The following is a 12,907-nucleotide window of genomic DNA, read 5'->3' on the forward strand; positions in this document are numbered from 1 at the left end:
CAGATTTGACCTGTGTTCATACTGAGGGCTTGGTTCGCCTGGACCACTCCATTCTAGTTCAACAACATCGCTTAGATAATATTGCCTTGAGGAATGATGTCTGTCTAAGCAGTGTGACAGAAAAGGGCTTGTCTACCAGACAAGGTGTGTGTGATAGCGTGATCGAGGTGAGCCTGTCTACCTGACAGGATGTTACTGGCTCAATTCATGATCTGTCACAGCTAATTATGTCTCCTGGGATGAAAATGGACAACAGACAACAGCTTAGTAAGGACGATTGGCGGGGTGAGGAAGAAAAGGGGTGGGGGCGAGGTGCAGGGATGAGAGGGTGAAAACGAAAAGATGGAAGGGAAGGGGAAAAAAGAGGACAAAGGGGGTGGTACACACTGAAGAGGGGTCTTCCATGACGTGGTTTGATCTCCAACAGGCTAATGGACAGGGCGGTGTAGAATGGGTCTCTCTACCTAGAGAACCACTGAGAAGGATCCCAGATACATCTCCCCTGTCCTGGAGGTCTCGCCTCATGGCTCAGACGCAGATAACAGCTCATCTGCCACGCAGCAGGTCACATCTGACAGACGGTCCACTTCATTCAGCCTTTAGAGACAGAGGGAAAAGCCCTCTCTGTGTTTACAGTTTTTTTTATTCCAACTGATCTTAATGGTTAATCACTGAACCGTTTGGTAAACCTATATATTTTCATTTCAGCAATAAACAGTATATTGATTTTGAGAACTACAGAAATAAACTGTGTTTTTGTACGAACATATAAATTAACCACACATGATGAATACTCGTTATTGCTACTTGATTTCAGATTGGGGTAACCACAATTGGTCATTAGATATACGTAAAAGTGGGGGCGTAAACACTGGCAATTTCTTTCAACATAGCAGGATAGACAGCAAGGAATAGGAAGAGCTTGTGGACAAGGGATCCGTCAGAGAGGTGGGCATGGGCACCAACAGAGAGGTCAGAGAGGTGGGCATGGGCCCTCTAAATGTTATGTTTTGTTCTCATTTAGTTACATAATAGAAAGTATACCTATGTTACAATTACTATATCTGAAAAATAGTAAAAACTACGTAATTTGCCCAAATGATTGTAGACGATGTCTTCATTGATCCTTCACTTGATTACATATAGGATGGATATTTTGGAAATTATTATTTACGTATTATGTAAATGTGAGTAATGTAAGTGTATGTGAATGTGAAACTGTGTAATCTGTCTTTTACATAGTACTGTAGCATATTAATTTCAGCACTTCTAAGGCCGATTTGAAACATGTATCTTGCATTGTTTGCTGTTGGATGAACTGATTGTTAAAAGTACTAAACTGAAAGAAGATCATACTGTTGTGTTTCGGTGATTAAACCAAATGTTCCCATTACATATTACAATAATCTTGTGTTTGAAACAATGATTATGTGGACTGGAAAACATGTGCAACTGACTGAAAGCGTTCCATCAGGTTTTGAAAGAATGACTAGCTGCGTTACAAGTGTGATCAGTTTGGATTTTTGTACTAAGAGTTTTGAAAATGTACACCTTACTTGTGAAAATAGTACCAAAGCGAATAAAAAAAACTGTAAAAGAAACTGTAAATGGCTCGCATCCTATTGTTGTGGCCGTCTCAGCCATGTACAGGCTGGACCTTTGTGGTGTTATATCATACGTGTTCCCTTGAGATGAAGCTGTTCAAACAGTAATACGTGTCTGGTGTTGTAAGGGGAGGTCAGAGCTTCTGTGTGTGTGTGTGCGTGTGTGTGTGTGAGTGGATGTTTGTTTGAGTGTATGAAAGAGTGTGTGTGCGCGTCTGTGTGAGTGAATGAGTGTGTCTGTTTGTGTGAGTGTGTGTGTGTTTGAGTGTATGGGAGTGTATTTGAGTGTATGAGAGTGTGTGTGTGTGTGAGTGTTTGAGTGTATGGGAATGTGTGTGTGAGTGTGTGTCTTTGAGAAGCATTTATATTCTTTAGCGTATCATCTCTTTCTTCTCTTAGAAATGTAATCAGGGGATTAATGAGTCGAAACTCTGTAATTATGAGCTCTGTCCAGTCGATATTCTATATATTTACTTAATATGAAAAATCCTATTTAATATGCTCCCTCTGTCTCGCTAACACGCACGCACACATACACCCACACACACACACACATACACACAAGAACACACACGCACAAAGACACACACACCTGCTCTTCCCCTTTGGATAGACACGTTGCAGCTCTTCTCAGTAATAACACTACCCGTGTTTAAAGGGTGATTACGTAGATAGATTATTAAGCAGTTGAGGGATTTTTTGCTGCTGGTTACAGGATCCATCCGGGCGACAGACTGAAGGGAAGTTCTCTGCATTTTAGAAAAGGGCCTCATAAAAGTTTTGTGACACGAGTAGGGTAATCTCGCCTAGCTATAAAACTTAAGTGGAGGCTCTTGGAAGGAAAAGGTGAAAATGTACTTGCTTTAATGAATTAAACATCAGATGTCTGAATCATACATAGGCAGCCCTGCTTCGGGAGCGGCGTCACAATCACAATACATTATAGATACAGTCTTTACTCACTAAGACCTTTTGGGGTTCTCTGGGAGTGTGTAGTACCTAGTAGCACAGTGGTTCTGTGTGTGTGTCACATCTTTATTGCAGCCAGAGGCCACAGCCTTTTCCAACCTTCGTTATAGGCTGATGTTAACTGGGGATGATCAGAGCAGAGTGAAAAGGTGCAGTCTCCAGTCAAAGGGCGTTTGGAATCCTTTCAGCCAGGTGATTTGCGATGAGTCTCAAATGTGTGGGAGTGTGATTTGCTCTCGTCGGCTTATTCGTTGGTTCCACAACATTAGACAGGATCAGCCCAAAGAGGGATACGGAACAGAGATTATTTTCAGAACTGTAACTACATTCATAAACAGCAGCCTGTGGAACAAATGTCCCTGTTGTGCTGTTGGAAGTACCTCATCCGTTAAAAACTTTAATTGCACAGCTATTAGTTTCTACAAGGTATAAAATGCATTACATCTAAATTAAGACAAATCACAAGCTTCACCAACTGTAACTGGCTTACCGTATATTTGTGTTCCAGTATTTCATCGAGTAAAGAACCATTATTTCCTATTGTACCACATAGGTTAAAGCCTTACCGCAATAGCCTGGGTTCGAATCCGGCCCAGTCCCTTTCCTGCATATCATCCTGTCTTGAAGGACATTTTTTAGGTATTTGACAAATCTACAGAACACAATTGACTTCACATTGCCTGTAATCAGAGGTGGGGTCTACTCGATAGGCAGGCATATGCCCAATGTTCCATTTCCAGTGTCGGCTCTATGAAATGAGATGTGATACATGGGTGGAGGGTGGTAGCACCTGGGAAGAAAGGGGCTCGGTACATTGAGTCTTCCTGCTACTTTGGAGTAAACCACATCCTGGAATGGAAGGATCGAATGAAGAACGAATGAGCTGCCCAGAGAGAAATGCCTTGGGGTACCCGCACACCCTTGATACGGACATCAAAGGAACCAGGAACCAACAGAACTGATCCCTTCCTGAGACCAAAACTCTGCAGTTCCGGGCTCTACCGTTATCACTCCCGCTGTCTCCCGACCTGCAGAGATTCATTTCCGGGAGGTAGCTCCCGCCCCCCCCCCCCCCCCCCCCCCCCGGGACGACGCAATCCTGACGCATGATGTACCCCCTCCACCAGCACGTACCCCCCCCCCTCCCCAGACGCAATCACGACGCGCGATATGCACCTATCTCTACAAGAAATGACCATTAGACAGTCACTCGCTCGAAATTAGGGATGGGTATCGAGAACCGGTTCCCAGTGAATCAATTCCTTGGAATCGTTAGCAAAATTCCTTAACGATTCTGTTAACGATTCTCTGTGCCGTTGCGCATGCGCGAACTTTTATAGTTTATTCAGACAGACTGCAGCAAACATGGCAACTAGGAAGAAACGTTCTAAAGTTTGGTTGTATTTCACATGACAAAATGACAACAACGCCACTTGTAACGCGTGTAAAAAGTCTATTTCGTCGAAGGGAGGAAATACTACAAATATGAAGAAGCATTTGAACACACAGCATGGAATGAAGTTAACGTCATGTGTTCGATGCATGCAGCAGCGCAGCTAACGTTCGCGCTTTATCTCTAACTATCTAAGGTAGAGCTAAACTGGACCTTCCGGGAGACTTGGGATGTCTGACACACTGACCGATCAGACGTCATTAAAAACAACAAGGACTTCAGTCTGAAAGCTGTAGGGCTGTCCCCGACTAAGATTTTCTTTGGTCGACCAAGACTCGACTAAACTCTTCAGAAAATCGACTAATCGAAATTGGAAACGTTTTTTCTTCTTCTATAAATGTCACAATGTTTTTCATCAAACTACTTTAATGAAATACTGCCATACCACAGATTTCTTTGCCATTTTGACTAATAACATCGACAAAGTAGGCTATGTGTTGTAGAGTTTGTAGTTCGGCAACCAATTGTGCTCGTGCTGTGTGCAAAAAAACAAAAAAAACGAAGCGCAGATTAACAAAAGGGAAAACAGTAACACCTTTTCTTTTAAATTATATATTTTTAGATTAGCTTTATTTGTCTTAAATAATATAATCTACAATTTATGTACAACATTTCTTTAATTCAGCAATGGTGACACAAGCGGGAATCAGATCTCACACTGCCATAGGCAGCTCAATTAAAAAAATCTTAGTCGACCAAGAGCATATCGACCAGAAAATCGACTAGTCGACTGAGTGGGGACAGCCCTAGAAAGCTGGCCCTCCGGCCTCCAGCCTCACCTCAGCCCCTGACCTCGGTCTCTGTCAACAGGAGCCGGAGGAGCGCCCGAGGCCAGCTGGCTGGGATGAGCCTGAATCAAAAGAGTGACGGTGTAATGATCATGGAGTAGGGAGGCGTGAGAGAGCGGCTTCCGTCGGGAGGAAACGTGGACGCTTTCACAAAGCTCCTGATTGCCTGAAACGACTCAGGCCTTCGCTATTTTCCCTATACGCACGCCTGCACTTCTGCATACACATGAGCACACATGGACACACATGCACACGCATACACAAGTTTGTTTTACTTTCCTAGTGCAAACTAACAATTTCCGTCGTGTTATTTCTAACCCCTAACCATAACCCTTAATGTAATTTTAACCCTAACATTAATTCTAACCCCAAATCTAAAACCCTCGAGAATAAGCACAGTTATGTCACCATAAGGTCAATTTATTATTAGTGTACTGACCTTGTGGGTGAATAAAACAAGACCACACACACACACACTCCTGGGCAGTAAGCGCATGCTTATATGCCTGTCAACACGGTGCTTGTGGAATTGGCTGCAAGTGTGGCTGAGAGATGGGAAGGCAGGTAATGAGTGAGAGAGAGAGAGAGACAGAGAGACAGAGAGAGAGAGAGAGAGAGAGAGGGAGAGAGAGAGAGAGAGAGAGAGAGAGAGAGAGAGAGGGAGGGGGAGCAAGAGAGGAGAAAAGAGAAAGGGATCCAGCAAGTGACAGTGAAAGAAAGGAAGAAAGAGAGAGGGAGAGAAAAACTGCCAGGGAGAAAGGATGAGCAAGGGAGAGAGAGAGTCAGGGAAAGGCATGGAAAGTGGGTGTGAGAGAGAAAGAGGCAGTGAGAACGTGAGAGAAAGGAGAAAAGAATGATGCGCAAGAGAAAAAGAAGAAGAGAGAAAGAGAGAGAGGGAGGGAGAGCGGGAGAGAGGGCCCCGGAAGGCTTGGACTGCTGGTCTGCTAAAGTCTCTGGTGACTCAATGACATTAACGATTAACACGGCCAGTGATTTACCTTTAAAAGCTGCAATCAACTCCTACACAGCAGGAGAGGTGGCTTGTTCTGGTCTGTGCTTTGTTACTGAATCGAAGAGGAGGGGGGAGTTCTAACACGATAAGATCAATATGGATAACTGGTTGTCAATAGTTTAACAGCTCATGTCAATGTTGATGGGAAATGTATAATCACTGAGGACAGAATCAGGAATGGTGTTTTTGAGTTTGAAAAATAAATTCATGGCTGAATTGATTGAGCAAGGTTGTAGCATAAATCGTTAATTACAATGGTGCTCCAACAGCAGTAAACAGGGCTGTACAATTGAACCAGGAGTCTGGAAGGTTCCATTTAGAATTCTCACTCAGTAACAATAACCTGTAATTAGATTCTGTGGGGAAAAGCAATTAAAAACAGCTTTAGAGTCTTGCTGATTCTGCAGTGTGCAAATATCATATAGGGACTAATTGAATACAAGAAAAAGGAGAATTCGATTGAACAGAATGCCTGTCCGGGTAGAGGAACCTCCCTGCTTAGAGAGTACAAGGTTCCTCTACAGAAAAGACTTCGGATTGGTGCGAAAGATTGAGGATGTTGGAGACAAGTCACGTGGTGTCATGCAGCAGTGACAGACCAAGCAGCAAAGTCAGTTTGTGAGAGGTTACCTTGGTCTTTAAACAGGCCGCCATTTTTTTAAATGGTGGTGAGTGTGTTTGGATGAAACGTAATATGACCCGTTGCTTTGACAGTCCAGCCCATGTCTTATCTTTGTCAGTTCTCAGATGTTAGCTACTTCTCTGGAGGGGGGGGGGTGGGGTCGGTCAAAAGGAAAGACCATTAAGCTGCATTTTGTTTTCCCAGATGCCTGTGACCCCACATCCTGTTTTTCTGTCCGTGAATCAACAAAATATGCAACGAAACTCTTATCATAATGTTGTGTACTGGAGGTAACGCTTGGCCGGGTTTACAGAATACAACATACGTCATTGGTTGACAGAATCTGAAGTCTTACCTCATTGGTTGAAAGGACAGAGTCCTCATCCAGACTGAGAACGGCATCTGTTAGGATGACATCATGAGGAAAGAAACGACTGTTCATGGTCTGAGGGAGGGAGAGATGGAGAGAAAGAGAGACGAAAAGAAAGATAAATTAGTCAAATGGGTTTACCCAAGTCAGTGAGAGTACTCAAGATAGGTGTATGAGTACATGGACTTGGCAGATGACTATTCTGGTTAAGTGGATGAATACTTGGGTTACGAAGATGAATACATTTCAGGTGAATTCATTAAAGGGGTCATTTACTGATTTTATAGGGCACACTGTTTCACACTGTTCCTTAAGGTCTCTGAAAAGGGTATGTAACATTGGTTGGGCTGAAAATGGCCCGGGTGCTGTTCTATGCGCCCTAATGCACCCTGTGAAATAGCCCTGGAATAAAACGAGAGGTTTTCTCCCTTTTATGGTATGCTCATGAATACATAGATGCAGCTTCGTGCTGATTGGTTGGTTAACAACGAATGAAGCTACGGAGCAAAGATGCAACACGGCCAACAGCACTCACTGAAACATCGAAGGTGGAGCTTGAAATAAAAAAGTTCAAATAAATCTATTGTAGGGTGTCTACACAACACAGTTTTCAACAGAAAACACAGACTAGATATCATTTGAAATGAAAACGTTAGTTGTTTCCACTTCTGTTGTCGAAGCAATCGACTTAGGTGGGTAACGTTACAGCTTAGCAACCAAACTATCGTGATTCAACTCAGCTTCAGTTAGCTATCTTGCTAACTAATAAAAAATAACCTGACAAAGATCTGGACAAACATGCATCGTGAATTGTAGATTTACATGACAACACAGGTTATTTATTCGAATGAAACACAGTCAGGAACATGAAATAACGCGTTAGCCCCATTGCCAATAAACTAAATCATCACACATTCTACCTATGCTAGATACAGGATACGTTAGCATTGCTAATAACTGTTAGTGACAAAATCATACTACAGCTTGCAGTTGTGATGAACATAAGGTCAGTGCAGCACCTCTTTTCAGCAACAGCTTCACAGCAAATCCTGCTTTACATTGTCCCAGGTTTTCAAAACTGTCATCGTTGAAATGGTTCGAGCAAACGTGTAATTGAGGGTTGAACTGCACAGGGATTTTCTCATAGACAATAATCACAGCCCGTCGAGTGTTTGGTTCCTTGGGAAGCCTCTGAAAAGTGTCAGCATTCCCTGTACAGTTGGAACACTGCATTTACGACCGTAGTCCATTTTCAATATGAAAAACCTTCTTCTTTGTAATTCCAAGGAAGTACACAGAGCAGCGCGCAGCAGATTTTGGGGCGTGACAAAGGAACAGACCAGAGCCAAAAAAGAAACCGCTCAAGAAAGAAACCACTCATTTTACAGCAGCAGTTTCACACATTGTGAGATTTAGATAGGAAAGAGGTGTCAATGGACTTTGATATTCACTGTATGTCCATTTTACACACGAACTGTCGTTATTCAACAATGACAAGGTAAACTCGGTTTTGTAGTCAATGACCCCTTTAATGACAGAGTCTGTCCAGGTGCACACATACCCTCTCCTATTTCTCCTGACATACTATATTGAGTCAACTGAATTCAAATTGGCGTCATTGGTAAACTTGAAAAAATCAACAGATAACACTGGATAAATGAGACAAACTGTGTCAGTTGTCTTCTCAGAGAACTAGACCGAGCATTTTATCCATTGGTTGCAACTGAACTCTTGATAATCCTGTCACGCACTTTCATCTTGTTCAGACTGAAATACAAGTCTGCTTTTCTTCCTTTTGGTTCAACAGCCTCAGTCAAAGGAATTACATTTATTTGCTTTTCTATGGAACTTAAGCCCGCTCCTCCAAAGTACACCTGGGGAGCTCTTCCTCACCCAAGGAGAACTCATTGCAAACAGGAATTGACCTCTCTGAAGCTGAGATTTAGTCCTGAAGGAGGCTGAGGGCCAGACCAATTTTAAGCTTAGTAGAGCCTATGCTAATACAGCAGTCATGGCTGCTTCTTTGATTCTCCATGTAAGTGATACAGTAGGTCCACTGTATTTGAAATGACAGGTGGCAGAACCGTTCTCCCTGTCTGTGTCTGTCTAATGGTCTCTTTCTCCCTCCCTTCTCTGTCTCACTCTCTCTATTCCTCTCTCTGTTGCTCTCTGTGTCAATTCCTTTATCTCTCCCCACTCTCTCCATCTCTCCCCATCTCTCTCCCTACTTTCTCTCTCTCTCTCTCTCTCTCTCTCTCTCTCTCTCTCTCTCTCTCTCTCTCTCTCTCTCTCTCTCTCTCTCTCCCCATCTCTCTCTCCCCATGTCTTTCTCTCCCTCCATCTCTTTCCCTCTCTCTTCTCTCTCCCTGCCTCCATCTCTCTTCACTCTCCCTCCATGTTTCTGTCCCTCTTCTCTCTCCCTCCATCTCTCTCTCTTCTCTCTCTCCCTCCATATCTTTCTCTCCCTCATCTCTTTCTCTTCTCTCTCTATTTCCCTCCATCTCTCTCTCTCCCTCTCTTTTCTTATTTTCTCTTCTCTCCCTCTCTTCATGTCCCCCTCTCTCTATCCATGGTTGGTGTTGCAGTTAGCTTGGCTGCAGTGTGCTCTATCCTCTGGTATTAGAGAGAACACCCTTCTGAGGAAGTCAGCTGTCTGTGCTAGCAGTTGTCTGAGAGGCCATCACTGTAATCCCCCTCAACTGTCTCCCTGGGAGGGCTCGAACGCACACACACACATGCGTACAGACGCTCATGCACATATGCATACACACACATACTCAAATGCACGTACCACCACCACCCCTCCACCACACACACATGCACTCACACTCACAAATACCTCACCATTCAAGCCCCGTCATTCTTAAATCTTCTGATGCCTAGCCCCAGAGGATTATATGCCCACTGAATAACCATCTCCTTCCTTTCACCCCTTTGGCCTCCTAGTCCCTCAAACCTATAGGATCATTATATGAAGGATGAGACACATCGACTGATTGCCGATGAGCCTTTGCATATTTTGTTCCAAGTAAAAAGCTGGGGCTAGCTTTGGCTAACTGAATGCGTAACAGTGAATGGAAAAATTAGATTAATTTGGTCTCTAAGAAGATTTATGTCTCTGTAGTTGGTTGTCATGACATCTGAATATTTGTGTTCAAGGAATAAATTACTCACACAGTGACGACTTTTGAGTTCAGGCATAAATTAGCAAAAAAAAGTTCTAGTTTGTAAATATAGTTCACACTGGTGCATTTACAATATATACCACTATGAATTTGATTGGAATAAAGATTGTTCTAAAACAAATTGTGTGGTTCTTTTGCAATAATGCAGATTAATTGTTGGATTAATTGTAACTTTTTTTTGTTTATGTGGATGTACGTAATAAGAAATCAAGCATTGAAAGGTTACAAAGTTAACTTTTAATTTGGGATGAAGGGCTGGTTTGGAAGTGTGAATCATTCATTAGGAACACTAGCAATGTATCTTATTTTCCCACCTAAGACCCTAGCCAGCCCAACAACAGTGTAACTACCCCCCATATATGGAAATGTCACATCCCTTTACCACCAGAACTGTACATTTCACTCCTGAATGGTCACTACAAATAAAAGGGTATCAAATTGTGTATTGGCTCAAAATGTATTTAATCTAAATGTACTGGCCCGACAGCCTTGACTAGAAAGTACTGTAGTGCAGGCGGTAACGAGTTAGCAAGGTTCACATGTACTTTGAAAAAATGGTACCCTATTAAATAATGGAAGAACAAAGCGAACGGAAGATAATAAAGGAACAAGGTTATTTATGGACATAAAACACACAAAATACACAGTATCATAACAATAAACATAACAATCACCCTCTTCTGCTGAGAATCCAATCCTGCGGTTTAATTTCCGTCTTTCACTACAATATTTACCGTGCTGGAAGGAAAGTACTTAACACCTCTTGCATTCTCTTTTGTCAACCACAATTCCTGCTACAGCAGCATTAGTGTGTGTGTGTGTGTGTGTGTGCGCGCGTGTTTGAGTATTTGTGTGTGTGTATTTCACGTTCACAGTGCAGTGTGTGAGTGTCATAGCCCGGAGTCCCAACAAAACATCATCACTCTCTTATCAATAGCATCACACAGTAATTAGTTTTGGGAACCATCAAAACAATTACACCACAGAACACAAGCCATCTACAGTCCCCCACTAACACAGCACACTAAATGGTATTTAATTTAGCTGAGCACTGCACTTTGCATTTAGGTATCGCATTAGTCAGTCACAGAGAGTGTGTGTGTGTATGTGTGTGTGTGAAGGGGGGGGGGGGGGGGGGGTTAGTTGGTAATTGTGCTTGTGTCTTCTAGCAGTGTGTGTATATCCGTGTTCTGGAATGTTGGTGTTAATCATGGTAACCAGATGGTACATTTGTTTTGTATTATTTATAAATGGCCCCGCCAATATAGAAACCGAAAGATTCTTTATCTATTTGGCCTGCAGTCCTGATTCTCAGTTTCACATACGTGCGCACGAACACACACACATATGTAGATACTATACCTTCAGGATTTGTCTGTCACATAGATATGGTACAGACAGTCCCAGTCAGAATATCTTTAGGGAGCATTTGTCCTTCAACCTATCAGTCCCTCCTCTACCCCCATCGTTTTTTTTCATCCTCTTTCTTTCGTCGTGCTTACACTCTGCCAGCACTCTCCCGTGGTCATTTTCTCCCTCCCTGGTCTGTCCTTCCCCTTAGCTGCTATCCATGCATCGTCCTCCCGGCCTCAAGATAAAGATGCGCCCACACTACCCCAGGCATGACCCTTATCTCTCTCTCTTCCTCCTTCCCTTCTTCCACCCCTCCATCTACCTTTCCCCTCCATCTCTCTCACGACTCCTGTCACCTCAAGGAGAATCGTCGGAGGGATCCACAGCCCGTCCGTTCACGACAAATCATCCTCCATCTGTAATCTAACAGTTTCCACCACCCAGGAGCAGCCAGGCCACCTGTCCAGGGCCTCACACTCTCAGACCTGTGCGGCTGTTCAAGGAAGAGGAAGTGTCTGCTGTTGGACTTTTGCGCTCAGCCTAACCCCCTGACCTCTGACCCCGCACCTGGTTTGAACCCAATAGAACAACCCTGCAGACTGGTTATCCATTCATGTGTAATACTGTCCTGTAGCTCTGAGGGCTGGAAGGGGATTGGTGAGGACAGGCTCATGCAGAGAACACAGTGGTGTATGCCTGTCTCACCTCTCACACCGAAAAAAATAGTGTTTGTCTGCCTGTCTCACCTCTCCTACAGACAACACAGTGGTGTCTGTCTCATCTCTCCGCAGAGAACCCTGTGGTGTCTGCCTGTCTCACCTCTCACACAGATAGCACAGTGGTGTCTGTCTCACCTTTCAGCAGTGAACAGAGTGGTGTCTTCCTGTCTCACCCCTCACACAGATAGCACAGTGGTGTCTGTCTCACCTCTCAGCAGGGAACCCTGTGGTGTCTGCCTGTCTCACCTCTCACACAGACAACACAGTGGTGTCTGTCTCACCTCTTAGCAGGGAACACAGTGGTGTCTGCCTGTCTCACCCCTCAGAAGACACAGGAAGGGGCAAGGACGGTTGCCGCTAATTTTATTATCCGGCCTCATTACCCCATGCTCCCTTCTGATGAGACATCCTGTAATCTGTGTGTGCGTGTATGTGTGTGTGTGTGATGAAAATAACCATCAGAAGAGGAGGGGAGATAGAGAGGTGTTAATGAGCATCACTCTGGAGGAGCACACACACCCTGCCACCACCCACACGCAGCTGTGCCGTCACACGCATACACACACTCCAGCACACACACACACATAAACACCTCACCAGTCAATGCAGTATTTAATTACCAGCCAGCGGGCAAGTTGGACAAGTGGTCGAGTGGAAGATAGCGAGAGCCAGGGAGCAAGGACAGTGATATGATGTCAGCGAGAGCGATAGAGAGAGAGTGATAAAGAGAGAGAGAGAGAGAAAGAAGGAGAGACCGATAGGGAGAGAGGGAGAGAGAAAAGGAATCTATGCCTTAGAGTGCACCGTCAAAGCAGGTCAAGCTAATTAGCCT

General features: G+C 43.9%; 2 protein-coding genes across 4 annotated transcripts in view; one reads left to right on the plus strand and one right to left on the minus strand.

The window, feature by feature from the left end:
- Positions 1 to 12,907, plus strand: part of arv1 (ARV1 homolog, fatty acid homeostasis modulator) — a 136,475-nt gene that overhangs the window by 93,285 nt on the left and 30,283 nt on the right. The gene's annotated exons all lie outside the window — the stretch shown is intronic.
- Positions 1 to 12,907, minus strand: part of LOC136947315 (exostosin-1) — a 127,855-nt gene that overhangs the window by 6,952 nt on the left and 107,996 nt on the right. For all 3 annotated transcript variants that reach the window (XM_067241314.1, XM_067241313.1, XM_067241312.1), the window contains one exon: positions 6,804 to 6,893. In XM_067241314.1, coding sequence (XP_067097415.1) covers positions 6,804 to 6,893 — 90 coding nt within the window. The remainder of the gene's footprint in view (positions 1 to 6,803; positions 6,894 to 12,907) is intronic.

The sequence above is a fragment of the Osmerus mordax genome, chromosome 8 (genome assembly GCF_038355195.1).
Source record: "Osmerus mordax isolate fOsmMor3 chromosome 8, fOsmMor3.pri, whole genome shotgun sequence".
In the NCBI taxonomy this organism is placed as follows: Eukaryota; Metazoa; Chordata; class Actinopteri; order Osmeriformes; family Osmeridae; genus Osmerus; species Osmerus mordax.